The sequence below is a fragment of the Miniopterus natalensis genome, chromosome 13 (genome assembly GCF_054644295.1).
Source record: "Miniopterus natalensis isolate mMinNat1 chromosome 13, mMinNat1.hap1, whole genome shotgun sequence".
Taxonomy (NCBI): domain Eukaryota; kingdom Metazoa; phylum Chordata; class Mammalia; order Chiroptera; family Miniopteridae; genus Miniopterus; species Miniopterus natalensis.
Genome location: NC_142093.1, coordinates 41,750,191 through 41,772,676, shown reverse-complemented (window position 1 = coordinate 41,772,676; position 22,486 = coordinate 41,750,191). Strand labels below are relative to the sequence as shown.

The 22,486-nt window shown below is 48.7% G+C and overlaps 4 protein-coding genes and 1 non-coding gene across 6 annotated transcripts; 3 read left to right on the top strand and 2 right to left on the bottom strand.

The window, feature by feature from the left end:
* Positions 1-7: 7 nt before the first annotated feature.
* On the top strand, positions 8-3,990 carry MRPL53 (mitochondrial ribosomal protein L53). Its single transcript, XM_016202554.2, has 3 exons — positions 8-240; positions 340-452; positions 554-3,990. Exons 1-3 carry the CDS (start codon positions 149-151, stop codon positions 685-687), a joined length of 339 nt encoding a protein of 112 aa, XP_016058040.1. The 5' UTR covers positions 8-148; the 3' UTR covers positions 688-3,990.
* LOC148091663 (U1 spliceosomal RNA) lies at positions 3,785-3,955 on the top strand. The gene has a single exon (XR_015715604.1). It is a non-coding gene; the product is annotated as a U1 spliceosomal RNA (small nuclear RNA).
* Positions 3,991-6,001: 2,011 nt separating the features above from the next.
* MOGS (mannosyl-oligosaccharide glucosidase) lies at positions 6,002-9,776 on the top strand. Its single transcript, XM_016202556.2, has 4 exons — positions 6,002-6,453; positions 6,635-6,861; positions 7,328-7,524; positions 7,760-9,776. Exons 1-4 carry the CDS (start codon positions 6,102-6,104, stop codon positions 9,501-9,503), a joined length of 2,520 nt encoding a protein of 839 aa, XP_016058042.1. The 5' UTR covers positions 6,002-6,101; the 3' UTR covers positions 9,504-9,776.
* Positions 9,777-9,885: 109 nt separating this feature from the next.
* On the bottom strand, positions 9,886-12,200 carry WBP1 (WW domain binding protein 1). 2 transcript variants are annotated; one of them, XM_016202558.2, is made up of 5 exons: positions 12,081-12,200; positions 11,662-11,763; positions 11,043-11,145; positions 10,734-10,910; positions 9,886-10,562 (listed from the first exon to the last, which is right to left on the bottom strand). In XM_016202558.2, the coding sequence occupies exons 1-5, from the start codon at positions 12,147-12,149 to the stop codon at positions 10,102-10,104; spliced, it is 912 nt and encodes a 303-aa protein (XP_016058044.2). In that variant the 5' UTR covers positions 12,150-12,200; the 3' UTR covers positions 9,886-10,101. The 2 variants fall into 2 exon arrangements, with proteins under 2 accessions (XP_016058044.2, XP_016058043.2); XM_016202557.2 differs by lacking the exon at positions 11,662-11,763 and having other exon boundaries at positions 12,081-12,199.
* Positions 12,201-12,825: 625 nt separating this feature from the next.
* On the bottom strand, positions 12,826-15,193 carry INO80B (INO80 complex subunit B). Its single transcript, XM_087823652.1, has 5 exons — positions 15,121-15,193; positions 14,697-14,889; positions 14,368-14,486; positions 14,041-14,210; positions 12,826-13,431 (listed from the first exon to the last, which is right to left on the bottom strand). Exons 1-5 carry the CDS (start codon positions 15,176-15,178, stop codon positions 12,901-12,903), a joined length of 1,071 nt encoding a protein of 356 aa, XP_087679778.1. The 5' UTR covers positions 15,179-15,193; the 3' UTR covers positions 12,826-12,900.
* Between the last annotated feature and the right edge of the window lie 7,293 nt (positions 15,194-22,486).

The window sequence follows — 22,486 nt, the reverse complement described above, 5'->3', positions numbered from 1 at the left end:
GTCTCGGCCTGCGGAGCTCGGAGGTCCGCCGCCCCGAGTCGTACTCTGCGGAGGCCGGGGGGCGGGGCCTGCGTCAGCGCGGCCAATCACAGCCTCTTTCACTAATGACCTGGCTTTCGGTGCGAATGCTTCCGGGGAGGAGGTTACCATGGCGGCGGCCTTGGCTCGGCTGGGGCTCCGGGCTGTCAAGGAGGTTCGGGTTCAGTTCTGCCCCTTCGAGAAGAACGTGGAGTCGACGAGGTACGAGGGGGAAGGAGTGGGAACGGAAAGGAACGCCCTTCTCTCCCGCCGGGGTTCTCACTCCCTCGGCCCGGCGCTCACGCCGCTTTCCCACCGCAGGACCTTCCTCCAGGCGGTGAGCAGCGAGAAGGTCCGCTCCACCAACTTAAACTGCTCAGTGATTGCGGATGTGAGGCACGACGGCTCCGAGCCCTGTGTGGATGTGCTTTTCGGTGGGCTTGCTTGGGGAGTCGGGCGGGAGGGGCGGCAGGCAGCCCGCGCCCCATCGGCCCCGTTGCCCTTCCCGTGCCTCATTCGTTCGTTTCTTCCCCAGGTGACGGGCATCGCCTGATTCTGCGCGGCGCCCACCTCACCGCCCAAGAAATGCTCACTGCCTTCGCCTCCCACATCCAGACCAGGGGCGCAGCGGGGAGCGGGGACAAGCCTGGCGCTGGTGCGGGCCGCTGACAGCGCGTAAGAGACCAACAAGCAGAATTTTGCCTGGGACTTACTAGGACACTTATCCAAGAAAAGTTTGACTTAATCATTCAAATCACTATATGGAGGGCCACAGCCCCCCCCCCCAAAAAAAAAAAAGAGCCCTATGACTACAAATCTAACCAATGCTTCTGGGATGAGACGGGATCTGGAGGGGTCTAGACAAACTTGAATTTATTTCATTTTCTAACCATCACTCACTGCTTAACCGTTGCCTCAAATATGATACACTCACTCAAGTATAATACCTCTTTCTCTTATTAGCTAAATCCAGTGCTGTTTTCTCAGTTCTCATCTTTCCATCTCAGTAGCATTTGCCACTTTTAATTCACTCCCTGTGGAACTTAACCATAAAGGTGAACTTTTTTGTCTTCTCTATATTTTCGGGGCATCTCATCTTCTGTTCATAACTTGAACTGCTTTCTTGGGTTAAACCCTGCATTTCTGTTTGGGTCTAATCTCAATTTCTCTGCTATAGTCAGGTTACCTACTACCGGTTTTCTCCAAATCCTACAAACATTCTTTGTCCAAAATAGAACTGATAATCTTACATACACATATACTTGCTTCTTGCAGACTTCCCCATTCCTTTTAAGGGCACTAAATCTGCTCACCTACCTGGGCCAGAAATCACAGCATTATCTCTGGTTCTCCTGTCTCCTTTTCCCCGCATATCCAGTCAGTAAGTTCAGAATATTCTCTTAAACAAAAGCTCCTGAAATGTTCCCTTCATTCCCATTCACTCTCCTGTATTATTGTTACATTCTCCTACCCTGTCTCCTTTTTCTCATCATTTTTGCTGCTGCTTAATTTTATCTTTCCAAAGCACATCACTGGTTATGTCTCACTACTACTTGTTTCAGAGAACAGCACCTAAAGTACTTTTCATACTGAGTTACCACCCATTAGTGTGGATCATGAAATCAATTTAGGGGGTTAAGTCAGCCTTTAATAAACAAAGTAAAATAGAATAAAAAGTATCTGTGCACAGCACATGGAATGGGAAGTATTGTTTTAAGAAACTTAAGTTTTAAGTATATAGTTATGAATCTATATGTAGGGTGTCCCAAAAAAATGTATACACACTTTAACAGCTGACAGCTTAATTTTGAAAATGAAATGTATTTTCATAAACACTGCCTTTATAATTATTCTAATTGTGTGTATACTTTTTTTTGGCCACTGTATGTTTGCATATAGATATATATTATATAAAATACATGTACGTGTGTGTATCTGCATGTACTTGGTTGCAATATAGGATTTTTTTTTTTTTACTGTAGGTTAAAGAAAAAGATGGTTGCTAGCCATTGGTTTAGAGAACTTCAGAATGCTTAGCTAGGCAATCAAGGATCTCTAGACACTGCCTGCTGGGTACTTTGCCAAATACATTTTCCATGACTCTCCTACAGCATTACTACACTGCTCTGCTTTAAAGGATGCTATCTACAAAGGGCTTTTTAAAAAAAAAAAATTATTTTATTTTTTTAAATATGTCTTTATTGATTTCAGAGAAAGGGAGAGAGAGAGAAAGATAGAAACATCAATGATGAGTCATTGATTGGCTGCCTCCTTCATGCCCCACACTGGGGATGGAGCCCAAAACCCTGGGAATTGAACCATGATCTCCTAGACCATAGGTCGATGCTCAACCACTGAGTCATGCCTGCTTGGCAGGGCTGATCCCCCCCCCCCCCTTAATAAAAGAAAACTACCACAAGGCAGTATAGTGTAGTAAAGATCCAGAATGCCTGAGATTGAACTCCCAGCTTTGCCCTTAAGTAGCTATGTAACTTTGGACAAATTACTTAGTCCGCCAATGCCTCTTTTTTCATTTGTAAAATGGGGATGATAGTACCTACCTTGTAAGACTGTTGAGAGGATAAAATGAGTTGACATCTGTTAAACACCTAGAACATTACTGGGAATGAAATAAGTGTTATGTACAAGGCCTTACTTTGTGCGTACCGTGAGAAGGCAGGGTTCTCTGGAAAAGACATTAATGCCTGGGAAAATAGAAGGCAGCAGGAAAAGAGGAAGACCAAATATGAGGTGAATTGACTCCATAAAAGAAGTCATAGGCATGACTTTACAGGTGTTGAGGAGAGCTGTTGAAGACAGGACACTGGGGACAAAACTCATTCATGGCTTGCCAGGAGTCTGAGCTAATCAATGACATGTAATACACAAGAAGCTTTATACTACAGTTGAAGTTACAACCTAGTTTGAATTCCCCAGCTCTGTTGTTAATTGGCTATTATCTTTGGCCAGACTTAAGCACTCCTTATTTTTAAAATGGGGATGGTTCAAACATTGCTGAAAACATGTAAACTTGAGGTTAGGGCTGTTTTCTCTGTCTCCAGCACCTTGAATAGTGCCTGATACAGTGTGTGCAATAAACACTTGAATTTACAAATATTTAGCATACCTTATGCCTATAACTTTCATTAAGATATAAAGATGAATAATAAAACTCAGGTATGTAATAAGTGCTACAACAGAGATGTGGACCAGGTTCAATGGTAGCAAGAAAGACAGAACTGACAATTGGGTTTGGTTAGAAGGTCATTTTTGAATGAGCAAAAAGCCTACCAGTGCAGAGTGGGGCCAGAAATTGAATCACAATGAAATAGGAGTGGACATGCAGCATAAAGTATTTTATATAATGAACTTCAATGGGAAGTGTGATAATAGCTAGAGTAGCATAAAGGTATGGAGTAGGGTTTTTTAAAGATGACAGGGATGTGTACTTTATGAACCTTTTGTGGAGGAGAGACTGTTCCATGAGTGACCACTGCTCCACTGGCCAGCTAGATCCTGGTCAAAACACATTGTTTCCTGAAAACCCCCCAGAGACTGTCTGATCTACCTGTCCCCTATCCCCCAGGCATGTTGGTTTCTGGAAAGCATTGTTGCTCTGCTCCAGGCATGTATGCAAGGCATTTTCCCCTTATCTGGGGTGACTTACAGCCCTTAGCACCTGCCAAGTGGCATGGAGGATATTCCATGTTGTCTTTGTCACTCAAGACTCACCTATATGTAAATTCCCTTAATAAACTGTTGATGTACACTTACCTGGCAGGGGAGATACCATGAACACAAAGATGGTGAAGGTGGTTTTCCCAGGGCAAGGCTTATCCATTGCACTCCAGATATACTGAACCCTGCGACTTCCCCCAAAATAGAAAGCTCAACTGTATAATTTTTGGTAGTGGGAGACTCCTTTTGTGATCTCCCCTAAAAAATGAAGTAAATAAACTCTTAATGAAACAATGGAGTTGTCAGCCTCTTTTTCCAGTTTCTCAGCCCCAGAAAATTTTAACACCTTTTATGCCGAGCTGTTGGTTACAAATAAGTAGCTGAATCTAAGTTGCTTTCTGAACCATCATCAAATACAATGTTGGGGGGGGAAATGTAATGTTGACTCTTGTAGGTCAAACTGAGGTGCTCCTTCCTACAGCCTTCCATATTCCATAAGGAAACCATTTCCTTAAGCTCCTTTGCTTCCTGGGTTGTAGAAAAGAAAAAAAATACGCATTCTCTAAGTGCATGCACCATCATTATGGTCCTTTTAGGGTTCATTTAGATAAAGAATCCTAGACTGAGTGGAGATACAACTTGTCTAAAGTCACAGGGTCTCTGAAAGACACTTCTGGAACAGAACTCAGGCTTCCTCTTGGGTCCACTCCGGCATCTTCCATTTCACTAGGGAAGTGGGCAAAATGATCCAGTTTGATTCCGATACATCTGGGTTCCAAGCTAGCCACTTCCTGTCTGTGACCAGGGCCAAATTATTTGAACTTTGTAAGCCACAGCTTTCAGCCACCAGATTGAGACGTGGTGGTGAAACCTAGGGTCCTTATAACTTTGATTAAATTTAGTTTTAAATCCTAGCCCTAGAAATAATTTCTCTCCATATACAGAAGTGGGCAAAAGTAGATTTATAGTTGTTCATATGGAAGATAATACAATGATTAATAAATTATAATACAAGAATAAACTTTCATGTATTCACAACTATAAACCTGTTTTTATGACTCCTGTATCTGTATATCTGTATATGTATACATATCTCTCAGAGACCTAGCCTTTTCCCCATTAACAGCAACCCCCCTCACCCCACTCCCACCCCGCTTCCACCAGGCAGCAAAAGACAGTAGCACAAACAACAAATGGCTAATAGTCACATGGTGTGGACCTCTTGCAGGCTAGATAACATTTTCTTTTTTAAGGTAACAGATTTTATTTTTTTTAATTTTATATTATTTTAGAGAGAAACATCGATGTGTGAGAGAAACATGGTTTGGTTGACTCCCACACATGCCCCCACCAGAGATGGAACCCACAACCTGGGAATGTGCCTTGACTGGGAACTGAACCCGCTACCTTTTGTTGTATGGGACAATACTCCAACCACTGAGCCACACCAGCCAGGGCAAGATAACCTCTTGACCTAAGTTATGCTTCATTGCTGAGTCCTAAGGTAGAGCACTGCTTGACTACTTTCCCATGAAACCAGACAGAGGGACCTGTCTGGGACACACCTCAGAGCTGCCCTCAAGACCTGGAGAAATGATTCATTACACTTACCTCCAACTTATTGCTCCCAGCAGGACGCACAACCCTTGTGATTTTGCCCTATATAATCTGTAACCTACAGCCCCGTGCATTCCGGTGTTCAGACTTTTGAGCAATACCTACTTCTACCCCGCTGGTGTGGAAGTTGTCCAATGCACCAGGAGGTCGCCAGTTGAATTCCTGGGCAGGGCACATGCTGGGTTGCAGTTATGCAGGAAGCAGCCGATTGGCACCCGTTAGATGTTTCTTTCGCTTGCTCTCTCCCTCTCCCTTCCTCTTTCTGAAATCAGTAAAAACGTATTGAAGAAAAAACAAAATCTCCCAGTACCCCTGATGGCACCATTTACCAACAAAATAGCCAATATTTCTCTACTGCCGTTCTCGGTGTTTAGTGTTCAGCTCTGCTAGTGCCAGGTGGATGAACTCTTTCTGTTCTGTGGAGGGCAGTGTTAATTGAAAAACACTCGGGATAGCATCTCAGGTATATATATTTAAAAGAGCCTAATGTGAGATTGGTTTTCTTCCTACTAGCCTGTGGGCTTCGTGAGGACACCAAATAAACGACCCAGTGGACACAGTCCAGGAGAGCCAACGTGGATGACGCGCCCCATGCCACGCCGGGAATTTAACCTGACGGGGCGGGACTTCCGGCGAGAGGCGGAAGCGGAATAGGCGGTGCGGGCGAACCGGTGCGACTTACAGATTAGTAGCGGGTAGAGTGGTGAGCTGGACCTGAGGAGGAGAAGCAGGACCCTGGCTCTTTTGCCATCTCCCGGAGCTCCCGCGACGCTGACCTCCATGCCAGGATGGCTCGGGGCGAGCGGCGGCGCCGCGGACCGCCGGTAGATGGAGCGCAGACGGCTGAGAGAGCGGCTCGGGGCGGCCCCGCGCGAAGGGAAAGCCGGATCCGCGTGGCCCGTGGCACGGTCGGGGGAGCAGTTCTGGCCATCGTAGTCCTGCCTCTGGCCCTCACCCTGTCGGGAAGCTGGCTACTGGCGTGGCACCGTGCGCGGCGGGCAGTCACGCTGCACTCCGCGCCCCCGGCGCTGCCTCCCAACTCTTCTAGTGCAGCTGTGGCCCCAGACCTCTTCTGGGGCACGTACCGCCCACACGTCTACTTCGGCATGAAGACTCGTAGCCCGCAGCCCCTCCTCACAGGTAACCGGGTCCCGGCGGGCAGGCAAGCAAAGCCTTACTGGGTGCCCCAGCCTTACGCCAGAGCAAGGGTGGGGAGGAGTGGATCAGGAGAGCTATGAAGAGGGATGACCCTGAAGTTCTCATAGACACAGAGGAACAGGATCGCTGCTCTCTTTGACTTACGTGGCTATTCTACCCCCAGGACTGATGTGGGCACAGCAAGGCACCACCCAAGGGACCCCTAAGCTCAGGCATACCTGTGAGCAGGGGGACGGCGTGGGTCCCTATGGCTGGGAGTTCCACGATGGTCTCTCCTTCGGGCGGCAACACATCCAGGATGGGGCCTTAAGGCTCACCACTGAATTCGTCAAGAGACCTGGGGGTCAACACGGAGGGGACTGGAGCTGGAGAGTGACTGTAGAGCCTCAGGTCAGGGCCTCAGGACACCTTTCCCCTAACCCAGACTCCCTCCACCCTTCCTTTGCTGCCAGCAAAAGCAGTGGGAAGTAGGGGGTAACAGAGCTCTGAGTATGGCGTTCTGGTTGGAATCTGGCTGCCTATCTTAAATACTTGCTTATAAGACCACCTCTATTTACTATCTCTAAGCCTTGGTTTCCTTTTCTGTTAAATGGAGATAAAAATAGCACCTAACACAGGATTGTAAGAATTAAAGGAAATAATATGTAGTTCTTAACATAATACATGGCACAGAAATACTCTTATTATTTCCCAGAGAACTCTGTGCAGGGATCTTTCTCTCATCCCACTGGGTGCTTACCCTCAGTGACCCTCAACACTGCCAGATATATGTTGTTTCTCATATTGCCCCTTTCCCTCTCTTGATTCTCGAGAATGCCAATTTAATGCTGTTTATCTGTCCTCCTTGGCCATCTAGGCCTTAGGTACCTCTGCCCTCCCTTTGGTGTCCCTATTCTTCTATGTGGTGACAGATGGCAAGGAAGTCCTAGTGCCAGAGGTTGGGACTAAGGGGCAGTTGAAGTTCATCAATGGGCACTCCAGTGAACTTGGTGACTTCCGTTTTACACTTTTGGCACCAACCAGTCCAGGGGATACTGCTCCCAAGTACGGCAGGTAACTGGGGGAAGAGTTCGGGCTGGTGGTAGGGGTGGTATGGATGCTGACATAGCCTGATTTCCATCTCCTCCACTCTACCCTCTTTCCACCAGTTATTTCCCTTCCCACCAGGCTCCTTGTCCCCTGCATTGCCAAGACCTTCCCATCCTAACTCTTGATCACCTCATTTCTCTTTACAGTCCCTTCTATTTCCTCCTGAATAATATTTCCTATTTATCTTCTTCCCTTCAAGCTACAATGTCTTCTGGTCCTCCAACCCAGGACTTCCCTTGCTGACAGAGATGGTGAAGAGTCGCCTAAATAGCTGGTTTCAGCATCGGCCCCCAGGGGCCTCCCCTGACCGCTATCTTGGCTTGCCAGGATCTCTGAAGTGGGAAGACAGAGTCCCAAGTGGGCAAGGAGAAGGACAAGGGCAATTCTTGATACAACAGGTGACAGTGAAAGTCCCCTTTTCTGTGGAGCTGGTGTTTGAATCTGGCAGTGCCCAGGCAGGAGGAAACCAAGCCCTGGGGCAGCTGGCAGGCAGCTTGCTGACCCAAGCCCTGGAGCACCATGCCGAAGCCTTTAGAGAGCGCTTTGAGAAGACTTTCCAGTTACAGAAGAAGGGCCTGAGCCCTGAGGAGCAAGCTTTGGGTCAGGCTGCCCTCAGCGGTCTCCTTGGTGGGATCGGCTACTTCTATGGACAGGGTCTTGTGTTGCCAGACATGAAGGATGAGGGGTCTGAGCAGAAGATGGCCCCAGCCCTCTTTCCACCTGTCCCTCTTTTCACAGCAGTGCCCTCCCGATCGTTCTTCCCAAGAGGCTTCCTTTGGGACGAGGGCTTTCACCAGCTAGTGGTTCAGCGGTGGGATCCCCGCCTCACCCGGGAGGCCCTAGGTCACTGGCTGGGGCTACTCAATGCTGATGGCTGGATTGGGCGGGAGCAAGTGCTGGGAAATGAGGCCCGAGCCCGGGTACCCCCAGAATTCCTGGTGCAACGGGCAGCCCATGCCAACCCCCCAACCCTGCTTTTGCCCATAGCCCACATGCTAGAGGGTGGTGATCCTGCTGACTTAGCTTTCCTCCGCAGGGCCTTCCCCCGCCTGCATGCATGGTTCTCCTGGCTCCATCAGAGCCAGGCAGGGCCAGTGCCACTATCTTACCGCTGGCGGGGTCGGGACCCAGCCTTGCCAACCCTATTGAACCCCAAGACACTGCCTTCAGGGCTGGATGACTATCCCCGTGCTTCACACCCTTCAGCCACTGAACGGCACCTGGACCTACGGTGCTGGGTGGCACTGGGTGCCCGTGTACTGGTACAGCTAGCAGAGCAGCTGGGAGAGGCTGAGGCAGCTGCGGAGCTGGGCCCACTGGCTGCCTCACTGGGGGCAGAGGAAATCCTGGATGAGCTACACTGGGCCCCAGAGCTAGGAATCTTTGCAGACTTTGGGAACCACACAAAAGCAGTGCAGCTGAAGCCTCGGCCCCCTCAGGGGCTGGTGCGGGTGGTGGGCCGGCCCCACCCTCGCTTGCAATATGTGGATGCCTTGGGCTATGTCAGTCTTTTTCCCTTGCTGCTGCAGCTGCTGGACCCCCACTCATCCCGCCTTGGACCACTGCTGGATGTTCTAGCTGACGGTCGACATCTCTGGAGCCCCTTTGGTTTGCGCTCCCTTGCAGCCTCCAGCCCCTTTTATGGCCAGCGCAATTCAGAGCATGATCCTCCCTACTGGCGGGGTGCTGTGTGGCTCAATATCAACTACCTGGCCTTAGGGGCTCTCCACTACTATGGGCATTTAGAGGGTCCCCACCAAGCCCGCGCTGCCAAGCTCCACAGTGAGCTCCGTGCCAATGTGGTGGGCAATGTGTTGCGGCAGTATCAGGCCACAGGTTTCCTGTGGGAGCAGTACAGTGACCGGGATGGGCGGGGCATGGGCTGCCGCCCTTTCCAAGGTTGGACCAGCCTTGTCCTACTAGCAATGGCTGAAGACTACTAAAGGGAGAGGGTGGGAGGGGAACCAGGCTCTTTGTACCACTATGGACTACAGGACAACATCTCTAGCTTCTGCCCCCAGCCAGCCCTCAGATACCAGGTACTTCAAACCCTCATCTCAGGTGTCTCCTTACTATCATCCCACACAATCCTGGGGTGAATGTGAATCCAGAGTCTATTTTTCTAAATAAACTGGAAAACCATGCCAAATTACTGTTTTTGCCAGCTTTGCCTCACCAAGAGGTCTTAGCTCAATTCAGGCATTAGGGCTGCCTGCTGTCCTTCAGAGAAGGTGGGAAAAGTGGCCATTACCTGTCTCCTCCAAGTCCAGTCAGGTCACGTGTAATGAAGTGAGTTGAGCACTAGTCCACCCAAGTCCACAAGCAGCTGGTTCACATCTCTTTAATGAGATCAAAGGCTCCTGTGTATGTCATTGGGGGTAGAGCTAGCACAGTCCCCCAAACATGGCCCTTCTCCTCAGGACTCCAGCCCTTTCAGGCAGATTCTAGTAGGAGCGCAAGGAGAGGCCGAAGAGAACTCAAGGAATTGGGACCAGGGCTGTTTCTAGTGGGCAAGTAACCCACCCATCCTCCCCAAACTGCTTATGGGATGTCCCCTTCACTGGAAGCCAGCCGCACAGAAGAAACTTGGGATATGGAATCTAGGGGCAGTGTACAAGGGGAGCAGTCCTCCAGATCTGGCTGAGTGGCACTAGCCCTAGCCTCCTTGACTGGCTTGCCCTCGCTGGAGTCAGGACAAGGGCAGAGCTCGATACCCGAGTCACCAGTCAGGCGGCGATAGCGGCAGGAAAGGGGTGTGGGGGCAGGGCTTACCCCTGCCCCAGGCTCACCCTCCTGATGAGGGGGAGCACTCCCGTGGGAGGAAACACCTTCCACATTTGTTCCCTCGCAGTGGGTAGGGCAGCTAGAAGTGGAGGAGCAGCAGGTACGCTCCCTAGAAGCAGTCAAGGGGCAGCCCGGGACCGCAGTATAAGGAGGTGGTGGTGAGCCCGGGCGGTGAATCGCATCCTCATAGGCTGGGGGTTTGAAGGCGCTGAAGAGGCCTGCAGGAAAGAATGGCATGGTTGTTTGAAGGCAACCAGGGGTGAGGTGGTGGTCTCTCTACTATTAGGGAAAAGTGTGCTTTGAAATGCCTGAAAGCAAAATGTGGGGATGATTCGGGGTCCTCATTTGGGAGGGGCCACTTAGTGAGCCCAGAGCCTCAAGTAACTCACGAAGGTCAAGCAGTGAACCCGTAGAAACAGGGCCAGCCCCATGGCATGCCCCGTGGTAGGCCAACAAGTTGATCTCACGCTGCCGCTGCTGTTGCTGCAGCCGGAGTTTAGCTCGTCGATGACGGAAGGCGCAGCAGCAGCTAAAGAGGATGAGCACAGTCCAGAGCAGCCAGAACCCTGCAGGGGGGTGAAGAGGGAGAGCCTTAGATACCTCCCATGCAGAGAAGGGTCCTTAAAGGATAGAATTCTGAGGTCCAAGGAAGGGTGGGCAGAAAAAAGGACCCGAGAATAGCCCCCATGGGGACTCACACCAGAGCTCATAGTAGTAGGTGCAGCAGCCAGTCTCCCCGCAGCAGTGACCACTCTCACAGAGGTAGGGCTGGTTGTTCACTCCTGGGCAAACCTCTCGAAGCTGGGAGCAAGGAGGCACTTAGAACCAAGGGAGATTCCAGCCCAAGGCACTGTCCACCCCAATACCAAGCCCCTGCATGCACATCCACAATCCCATCCTGTGAACCGAGTTTAGCACAGAGGGATCTATGAGGAGGGGAGAGTGATGCTGAGAGGAGTGTTCAAATGTCTGAAGGGCCGTCAACATGGAAGAGGATTTGGAATAGCAAAAATCAGTCTAGAGAACAGGGGGAAGATGGGGACATATACAGAGGAAGATTTTAGCTCTGCATATAGACTGGCCCCCGGGGTATTTTCTTTTAACGGAGTGTTTGGCAGAAGCCACGAGACAGTCTGAGCAATCTCAAAGTCTTGGACAATGAGTAAAGGGTTTAAAGTAATTTCCAAAGCTAAGATGCTTTCATCATCCCCCACAGCCTGCCACTCCCCATCCCCTAGGTGGATCTTTCCACCTCTGGGTCTCAGACTTCCTAGGGTAGAGGAGGAGCAGTGTGAGACCCAGAGCAGTGCTCCCAACCAGAAGGGATTGCTGTGGATGATAAAGGATGGCATCCAGGGCGCGAGTCTGGGTTCCAGCTCTTCTCCAAATTGCTCCCTCAAGAGAAGACGCTGCCGGACTCTGTTGTGACAACAGGCACACAGAAAAACATCACAAATAACTGTTGCAAGGCAGAGGGAGCCTTCCTGGGGCCTCACTATGCATCTGGTTACTGGAGAGCCACTGCAAGCTGCCACTGCAGCCATGGGATCGGTCTATGAGGCTGCAGGCAAAAGCAACTGCATCTACGTTACAAAGTTTAAACAAAGAGTGGAAGGGACATATTTAGGAACTTCACAATACCTCTGGCTCCGTGAGTTCCTCCCCAACCCCCCAAAAGGAAAGGGGAAAGGGAAATAGATGGCTGTCGGGATACGCTTTTGGAGCTGGTGGGATACCTGCTGTTGCGGCATCCGAAGTGCCCCCCAGGCCTCCTCGCTGCCGTTCCCGCTGCTGGCCCGAGCCATGCCTCCACCTACAGCCCCCTGAAGACTACAGCCTCCTCTACCGCCAGCCGCCCCGCCCCTGCCACTTCTGCCGCCACTGCCATGGTCCCTGCCCGGCCCATCTCCGCTGCCACCACCATCACTCCGTGGCCGGAGCTCCCATCCGGGGAGAGCTCTGCCAACTAGGAGCCAGGTTGCTCCGTCCTACCAATCAGAATCCCCCCCCCGGCGAACGGGCCAATAGGATCGGATCAGAGGTTTCTGCCGGCGACCAATCCACAGCAACGCCTCTGCCACTCTCCCAGACAACAGGAGCTCTCCCAGACAAAGAGTGGGGTAAGGTTCGACCCACAGCCCTGACTGACAGCGACAATAGCCAACATGGACAACAGAATAGGCTTGGGGTTGCCAACCAATGAACGGCCGCCCAGAAAGCAAAGTTCCCACTGATTGGCTTGAGTCTTGTTTCCGGGGATGACGCCAAGTGCCCGTTCACTCCAGGTAATCCCGCAGGAAGAGGTGGAGGTCCCAAAATTCGGCCGGAGTTTGGGCGGGAGTGTCCTGCCTTCCTGCCGCCTGGCCTGGTGGACGTTTCCCAGGCGTCAACGCGAACTCCGGTGGGGCAAGATATGTGTACGGGGAATTGGCTTCCCATACCCCATTCCCCCAATTAGGTAAATTCTGTACAAGTCGAGGCGTCGGATGAAATTTAATAGGGTAGGGATAACACTGAATCCGGGCAGGAGAGGGCGCAGAGTCCTGGTTAAGGGCCTTAAGTAGCCAAAAGGGGGGACCCGGGGCCTTCGGGCCCCCCCAACCGCATCTGCAGGTTGATGCGGTAGCACTGAAGGCTGCAGAGTGCCTGGCCAGTGCGGGAGCAGGCATAGCGGCGCGGGTGCGGGCAGCCAGGGACGGAGCATCGCGGAGGAGGGCCAGGCGGGGCTGGCCGCTGAGACACTGGTGCGGGGGTGGGGACGCCTGGTGGAAAGGAAAGTGTGGAACCCTGTGCCCCGCTGCTGTAGCGCACCATGGGGGCCGGGGCCGCGGCCCGCCCTCCCCGCCGCTCCCCCCTTGCGGCCCCTCGGCCTCCACGCCCGCTGGGCGCTGCAGTCTTGGTGAGGCGCTCGATAGTCTGGTTTTTGTGCTCCTCTGCCCGCCGCGCCGCCTGCAGCCGCCTCTTACGCGCCCGCTCCTCACGCTTCAGCAGCATCTCCTCGGTGAGGGCGGGGGCCGGGCAGCCCCCGGCTACAGGCAGCGGCAGCATTGGGGAAGGCTGACTCTGAGCCTTCTGGAGCAGAGCTCGCTGGGGAGAGAGAGAGAGAAGTGGTCTCAGAAAATGGAGAATCGAGGTCCACGGGGAAGGGGAAGAGAGCACGTGAAAAGCAAGGGTCTTAAAGAGCGCAGGCCTTGGGAGAAGGGTGGAATGAGTACCCTTTCCAGGAGCCCTTAATACTGTCTCCAGACTTCCAACTTTAGATCCTTGACTCTCAAGGGGAAAAGTATTAGTAATGTTACCTACCTGCCCTAAGTACCAAATTCTTTGCACCACATTTCTGGGGATTTTTTTGTTTTAAATCTTTTTATCTCAATGGAGCATCAGTTACATAACTGCTCAATGCTTAAAAAGCTCCTCTGGTACTGGAAATGTTACCTCTTTGAAGAGGTCTTCCCTCCCTATCTAATGGTTTCTTTCCTACCACTTTCTGTTTCATCACCCTATTTTTGTCATAAACTTAACAGCTTTTCAGAATTACTTATTTACCCACCCACCCCAACAAACACGAATACCAGCTCCATGAGAACAGAAATAGTGTATTTTTTCCATCACTGATTGCCCACTGCCCAGCAAAGTTCTTGGGACGGGGAAGTTCTCTAAATATTTGGTACCTGAATAAAGAATGAACCAACTTACCTGTCGAGCGGTAAGCAGCCGTTCATTGATCTCCTTCTTGAGATCTCCATTGTCATCCAGCTCCCCCTTCTCCAGGGCATCCAACCACCTCTGTTCTTCCTCTTCCTCCTGACCCCCTAAGTCCCCCGACAGATCCCGAAGTGGGGAGGGGGACAAATTACTGTCTTCATCTGAAGTGATAAAAGTAGAATTGTTCAGATGGGGCACCCACATTTGGCCAAGTTAATACTGGGTCACTCAAAATTCTCACTCGCCTCAGAAGCAGCCTTCTCCCTTTAATCAGGTATAATGAGAAACCCTGTTTCCCCACCTCCAGATCCTTCTCACCCAGCCAGGCACGGTACTGCTCAAGCGGGACTCCTTCCATAGGTTCCTCTTCATTGTCCACGACCATAAGGGGAGAGGGCGATCGAGGGCCCCCAGGGATCACAGTGAAGGTAGGAACACTGCAGAGAAGCAAGACCACTCTGTAATCTGAGCAAGTGTCGTCCTTCTGCTCAGCAGCTACATCGAGCTTTCCCCACACCCTCTAGGGTTCTTCCTGGGCCCTGAAGTCACGGTGTCCATTTTCTGTCTTCTGGAAAGCCCAGTCAGCTTCTCCATCTCTGCCTGCTCCTAAAGTTCCCCAAGTAAAACCTTGGCTCTCTTGGCCTCACCTCTTGGTGCCCAGGATCTGCCCGCCCAGCTTGATTTTGAGTTTGAGCTGGGGCTTGGCAGGAGAAGGCTGCGTGGGCCCAGCCTCCTCTTCCTGATGGTGTTTTTTCTTGTGTTTCTTCTTGTGCTTCTTGTGCTTTTTCTTGTGCACTCCGTGGCCGTGGGCACCCGCCAGACTCAACTCCAGCGCTTCCCCTGCGGAAGGAGAGCCTGTCTAAGGTATAAGGCAGGAGTGGGGCAGTGAGAGTCCTGAAAAACCCCAATATCCCTAAGGGGTCCCTCTCTTCCCGCGGTACTCGCTGTTACCATAGCAACAGTCCCGCCTTTCTCCTCCCACCTGTGGCGAAGTCCCTTGGAAGCTCGGAGGAGCGAGAAAGGAGCTCCTTTCCTGCAAAGGCCTAAGTTGCTTTATCGACCGGCGCTTACCTGGCTCAGGAGCCTCCATAGCCCCAGAGGTGCTCCCGCGCCGCCACAGCTTACTCATGGGTTCCTGCTAGGAAAGAGGGCTGGAAATGGTCAGGACACAGGCAGACATACCTTTTCCGCCCCGCGGAAGAACTAATTCTAGCAAAATGACCGGATACTTCCGGTGCTTAGCAACCATGTTTGTGCGGGGTACACACTGACGCTGAAATCGTCCCTGAGAAACAACGATATGCGCAACAATAGTTCCGGGCTCTCAGCCTGGGACAGCTCAAAAGAGCTCGGCTTTCCCCTCGTTCTGTCTCTCCACACTCATTTGCAGAACAATTATTACACTCAAGTGTCGTGGGCATATATTCCGGGCCAAATTCGGGGCTAGGCAATGAAGATACAAGAATGAATATGCATACTTTCCCTGACTTCGAGGACTCACAGTTCGGTGGAGGACATAAACTAAATTGCCAGCAAAACTGCAAAAGTGCTTAACAGCACAAGTGCCCAAGGAGCAGGGCAAATGGAGTTTAAGCCTAAATTCCCATCAGTAGAAAAACGGGTAAATGAATTACAGCGCATCTGTCCAATGTGGAGCACCATGTTGCTAATAAAAGTTAAGAGGGAACTCTGGAGGGTTTCGCCCAGCGGTTAGTGCCGTTGGCCCCCCTACTGAGGGGTCCCAGTTGATTTCAGCCAGGGGCACGTATCTCGATTTCAGGCTCTATCCCGGGTCCCGCCGCATGCAGGAGGCAACCAATGGATGTCTCTCACTTCTATGTTTTTTTCTCTCTCTCCCACCCTCTCTGAAAAGCAATGGAGAAAATATCCTCAGGTGAGGATTAAAAAGAAATAGAGTGATAAGTAATTGATAAGACTGACATGGAATGTAGATTCTAGTAGGTAATAGCACTGGAAACAGTCTAAGTGTTCTCTAATGAAACACCAAAATAATTTGGTATATGGATTTGGGACATTCATACAATGGGAAGCTATGTTACTATTAAAAGAAATGAGGCCCCGGAAGGCTACCCAAGAAACTGGTGGAGGAAACTGGTGGCAGCAATTCTGAGAGGTGGCTGGGGAACAAGGGTGAAAGGAGACTTCTTTTTCATAAAATACCCTTTTGTGCCTGTTGAGCTTTGTATAAAATGTGTATGTTTAAACTAATTTTAAAAAAACAAGGTAGCTCTGTGTGTCCTGATACATGAAGTAAGCAAGTTTCAAGATGATGTGATCCCATTTAAAAAAGCATAATAACCCTGGCCAGTGTGCAGTTGGAGCGTGGTACCATACACTAGAAGGTGGTGGGTTCCATTCCTGGTCAGGGCACATACCCGGGTTTGGGGTTTGATCCCCGATTGGGAAGCAGCCAATTGATGTTTCTCTCTCACATTGATGTTCCTCTCTCTCTCTCCCTCTCTCTAAAAATCAATTTAAAAAATTTTAAAGGCATAATATGCTACTGTATTCATAGAAAAAAATTGAGTGTATACTATACCCTTAATGATGGTTATCTTTAGAAGTTGGGGTTGGAGAACTTTCACACCTGATCTGTAATGGATTTTCTTACAGCCAGTACACATCACATTTATAATTAGAAAGCAAAGCACCATCTATATGCATATATTTAAATATGTATGAGATGTATATCTGAACAAGGTAGCAGCCGTGAACAAAGAAAGAACTGATTCAAGAGATATTTCACTGATAAAAATGAAAAGGGACCAATGAGCAATTATATATGGGAATTCAATCAGGAAGGAGTCAATGTAATACAGTGATTAATATTAAAAGAATGGACATTGGAGGCAGACGAGCCTATTACCAAATCCTGGTTCTATCACTTATTAGCTGTGTGACCTTGGGCTCAAAGTTATTTGAGCTCCCTGAGCCTCAGACTCAGCTTTGCAGGATGGAATGAAGTGCAGCTGCTCACAGGCCTCTTTCACGGGATAAGGCGAGTAGAGAACACAAAGTATACAGAGTAGTAGCCGGTGCACAGTAGACGTTCCATAAGCAAACGCTAACAATAACAGTAAATGACTTCTACATTTCTAGCCCAAATATTTAGCGGGAACAAGGTGTTTTAAATAAAGATAATATAGGGAGAGAGGCAAGTAAGAAATATTTAGTGTTGCCTAAGGTGAATTGGAAGTGCCTGTGGGAATGCCCGAATAAGACTGACCTCTGAAAGAAACGGGTGCAGAAGGCTGAGCGGTGGGTGTCATCAGCATAATAATGGAGGTCCTGAAAGGGATGGGAACATATGATTTTTTTTTTTTAATCCTCACCAGAGGATATTTTTTCCTTTGCTTTTCAGGGAGAGTAGAAGGGGGGGAAAGAGAGAGAGAGACAGAGAGAGAGAGAAACATCGATGTGAGAGAGACACATTGATGGGTTACCTCCCACACTCACCCTGAAAGGGGTGGGGACCGAGCCTGCAGTCGAGGTATGTGCCCTTGACTGGAATCGAACCCGAGACCCTTCAGTCCAAGGGCCGATGCTCTAACCACTGACTTGGGTGGGGTGAGAACATATGAGACATCCCAGAATGAGCAAGTAGATGAAGAAGAAAGGACCAGGAACAGACCTGAGTGGGCACCTGTCCTGGATGGGCAGGCAGAAGGGCCCGGTAGGGCGAGAAGAGGAGGTCAAGAGGGGCAAGAAAGGCACCCAAGGGCAAAGAGTATCACGAGGTGAAGGCTATGATCAGCTGTGTACAGTTCTGCAAAGGACAGGCTGAGCGCCAAGAACAGGATGCATTCTAACAGAATGTGAGGGCAGTGGTCCTGTATCACCAGGAGTTAAAGTGAGGGATCACCTGTAGTTAGAATTAGAGTTGATAACCTGCTTTGATATCCTTTCTCTCCCTTGATCCCCAGAGCAGCTCCCTAAAGAAGATGCTATTGTTCCTCATGAGGAAACTGAGGCTCAGAGAAGTTAAATGATTTGGCCAAAGTCACATAGTTAAGGAGTGGCAGAGCCAGCCTCAAACAGAGGCTTCCTGACACTGGACTCAGTGGTGTTTCCTCCACATCCTGACACCCCGCAGGGAGGAAATGGCGACAGCAAGTAGCCACTGGCTTCATTATTTTGTTTTTAGTTTTGCTTTGTTTAGAGTGAGAGAGATCTGAGCATGTTTGTAGGCTGAAAGGAAGAACTTCTGAAAGATTTCTTAGCCTTATTTATTTATTTATTTATTTATTTATTTATTTATTTTATTTATTTATTTATCTTTAAAAAATATATCTTTATTGATTTCAGAGAGAGGAAGGCAAAGGGAGACAGAGAAATAGAAACATCAATGATGAGAGAGTTGCCATTGATTGGCTGCCTCCTGCACTCCCCTGACTGGGGATCGAACCCACAACCCGGGCATGTGCCCGACCCAGAATTGAACTGCAATCTCCTCGATCCTAGATTGATGCTCAGCCACTGAACCATGCCTGGCTGGGCATTAGCCTTATTTTTAAAATATAATTTATTTTGAAATAATTTTAAACTTATAGAGAAGTTTCAAGAAGAGTACAAAGAACTTTATCTCCTTAAGTAGATTCTTCAGTTGTTAACATTTAACATTTTCTCCCCTATCCCATTATCATTCCTTTTCTAATTAATCTGAGAGAAAATTGCAGACATGATACCATTTCACCCTTAAATGTTTCACTGTGCTTTTCCTCAAAGCAAGTACACTGTCCTATAACCTTTGTGCCACCCTCCCAATCAGGAAATTAACATGTATACAACACTGCTGTCCAATCAGCAGATCCCATTCCAATTTCAACAACTGCCCAATGTTGCCTTTTCCATTCTAGCCCAGAATCCAAATCCAGGATCACGCATTACTTTCACTTATCATGTCTCTTTGATCTGCTTTAATCTGGAACATTTCCTCGCTCTTTCCCTATCTTTTGTGACCTTGATAGTCTTAAAGAGTATAGGCCTATGATTCTGTAGGATGTCCCTCAACTGGATCCACCTGGTGTTTCCGCATGTCTAGACTCAGAAATTCTTCTTCTTCTTTTTAAATATATCTTTATTGATTTCAGAGAGAGGAAGGGAGAGGGAGAGAGAGAGATAGAAACATCAAAGATGAGAGAGTCATTGATTGGCTGCAGCCCGCAACCCGGGCATGCCCTGACCAGGAATCGAACCCCTATACCCTTATCGCCTGGATCCTAGGTCGATGCTCAACCCTTGAACCACGCCCGGCCGGCTCAGAAATTCTTGGTAGGAGTACTACACAAAAAAATATTATAGTGTGTTCTTCTCAGAGTATCACATCAGGAGGCACATGATGTCAGCCTACTCCACCATTGATGATACTAAACTTGATCACCTGATCAAGGTGGTGTCTGCCAGTTTTCTTTTCACCTTTATAATTGAGTATTTTCTGGGGAAATACTCTGAAACTAATATCCTGTTCTTCATCAAACTTCCGTCTACCAGCCTTAGTATCCCTTGATAAAAACAGTATAAATCAGCAGTACTTTAACAATTGTCAAATGGTGTAATAATCTTTTTTTTTTTTTAAATCCTTGCCCGATATTCCATTACTTTTCAGAGTGGAAGGGAGAGAGAGAGAGAGAGAGATCGATGTGAGAGAGATACATTGATTGATTGCCTTCCACACACACCCCGTACTGTGGCAGGGATCAAGCCTGCAACTGAGGTACATGCCCTTGACTGAAACCCAAGACCCTTCAGGCCATGGGCCGACACTCTAACCCCTGAGCCAAACTGGCTAGGGCTGTAATAATCTTTTTATTTCCATTATTCCATCTACATGTATTAGTTGGCATTCTACTATGGAGAAGAGCTTTCTCTTCTCCTTACATTCATTTACATATGTATTTATTTATTTATATCAGTGTAGATTCCTGTCTCAGTCAGCAGGTTGTGATCCATTACTATCATTCCTTATTTTGAGGCAGATTTTGTCAATGGCAGTTTCTTTAAGATAGCTTCCTGTCCTTTTGATATGTCTCCATAATTTTTTTTTTTTAATTCTCACCTGAGGATATTTTATCCATTGCTTTTTCAGAGAGAGTGGAAGGGAGGGAGGGGGAGAGAGAGAGAAAAAAAACATTACAGTGAGAGAGACACATGGATTGGTTGCCTCCTGCATATGCCCCAGGGCTGGGGGAATGAACCCCGAAACCCAGGTACATGCCCTTGACCGAAATCGAACCCAAGACCCTTTGGTTTGCAAGCTGATGATTTAACCACTTAGCCACGCCAGCCAGGGCAACATGTCTCCATAATTTTTGAGCACTTTTTTTACTTCCTTGCACTACAAAATGATTCAGGCTCATCTTGTACTTTACCTAGATAAAGGGTGGGAACCAAGGGAGGCCAAGCAGTAGGAACACATGGCTGAGGTTACATCAAATCCACACCAAAGTCACATCACAGGAATCTGCTGATGAGGATTTCCCACTCTTCATGGGCTGCAGGTGCAGTAATTCTAACAACTCTCCTTGGGTCTTGTTCTCACTCATTCAAGATTCAAAGTCCAGTTGGAAGCATTCCACTTGGTTGGCTTAGGCCAAGTGCCTCCCCCTGGATTATGAAGAGTGGGAGGGGGGATGAATTTCCTATAGCTGCCAGGAAGAGGGTGGAATCTCAATTTACTAATATTGTCCACCACAGGACAGAAATAGAAAGTTTATTTGAACTCTGGGTGACCAACAACCCCTTCTCTCCAATATCTACTTCATAGTTGGAGAGACAGAGATACAGACATCAGCAAAGGGAAAAGTTGGAAAGATTATGCACCAAACCATTGGCATGCTGGTAAATGTTTAACAGAAGCTCCCGGGGTATGTGTATGTGTGGGGGGAGCCCTTATTTATAGTGTTCACCTATTTCTGTTGTGTAATACTCCTACCATGGCTAATTTCAAATGTGACATCAAGACAGAGTTGGGAAGAGATTTGCAGTAGGTCACCATTACATAGCAATTGCACCAAACAGATATAGATGTAAACAAGAGGTAATAGGAAAAGGCAGTAAAATAATTAGGAGGTGATGCATTTTGAGTTATTTATCACTTTGCTTTAAAAAACATATTTAGCCCTGGCAAGTGTGGCATAGTTGGTTGGAGCGTCATCCTGTACACCATAAGGTGGTGGGTTCCATTCCCACATATTCAGCTTTCAGGTTCACACCTCAGAGCTGCCCTGGTTGGGGTGCATGCAGAAGGCAACTCATCAATGTTTCTCTCTCCCTTCCTCTCTCTAAAATAAATTAATTAATTTAGTTGTGAGTTTTTAATCCTCACTGGAAGATATTTATTCCATTGCTTTTCAGGAAGAGTGAAAGGGGGAGAGGAGAGAAAGAAACATTGATGTGAGAGGGACACATCAATTGGTTGCCTCCTGCATGCACCCTGACCAGGGCCAGGGGTTGAGCCTGCAATCCAGGTACGTTCCCTTGGCTGGAATCGAACCTGGGACCCTTCAGTCCCCAGGCCGATGATCTAACTGCTGGGCCAAACTGGCCAGGGCAGTTGTGAGTTTTTATAATTTAATTTTTAATTAAAGCTGTAACAACTGGAATGCACGATTCTGGAACATTCAGCAGTTGTCTCTCATGAGCCAGTGTGAGGCACCATACTGTCTTGGTGTTTTTCTCTAATGGTGAGGAAGGCATGTTTATAATATTATTTTTAACTTTATGTTATTTTTGAAAGGCAGGATTAGGAGTGTTTAAAAAATTCTATGTGTGTTTTTAAATAAGAATTTTATTTTATTATTATTTTATTGTGTTTGCCACCCAAAGTCAAGTCTTCTTCTGTCACCACTTATCCCCCTTTTACCCTGAAAAGATATAGACCCAGAGTTCTGGTCAACAATCTTGTAGGAGAGTGAAGCCAACATGGAGGAAAAAGAGCCAGATGATGGGAAGAGACAGGGTCCTTTGGACACTGAATGAATGCCTGCGTCAAGACACATCCAAAGCCTGACCTCTTAAGCCATTTTGGTTACTTAAGCCAATAAACTTCCTCTTTTGCTGAAGTAATTTTAAGTCAGGTTCTCTAAAATAATTATTGAATAATTTGCCACAACAGGGCTATGCTAACCTGGTCTCCCTAAAGCTAAAGGCTGGCATTTCTCTGGCTCCAGCCCGTGTGCTATGAAGGAGCCCCCCCCCCCTTCTCCCCAGTGAGTTCTCAAGTCCCCAGGAGACTCCTCATGTGTGGTCAGCAAGCTCATGCTCTGCCATTTCGTTCTCTCTAAATAGGCTCTCTGGGGGTGAGGAGGGGCCCCCTTTTTCTGTAGAAGCAGAGAGTGGTAATCCTGTCTCAGCTACCCAGCAAAATAATTGGGAGATAGCCACTGTGGGCACCGTCAGGTCCTCACCCTCTGACGGC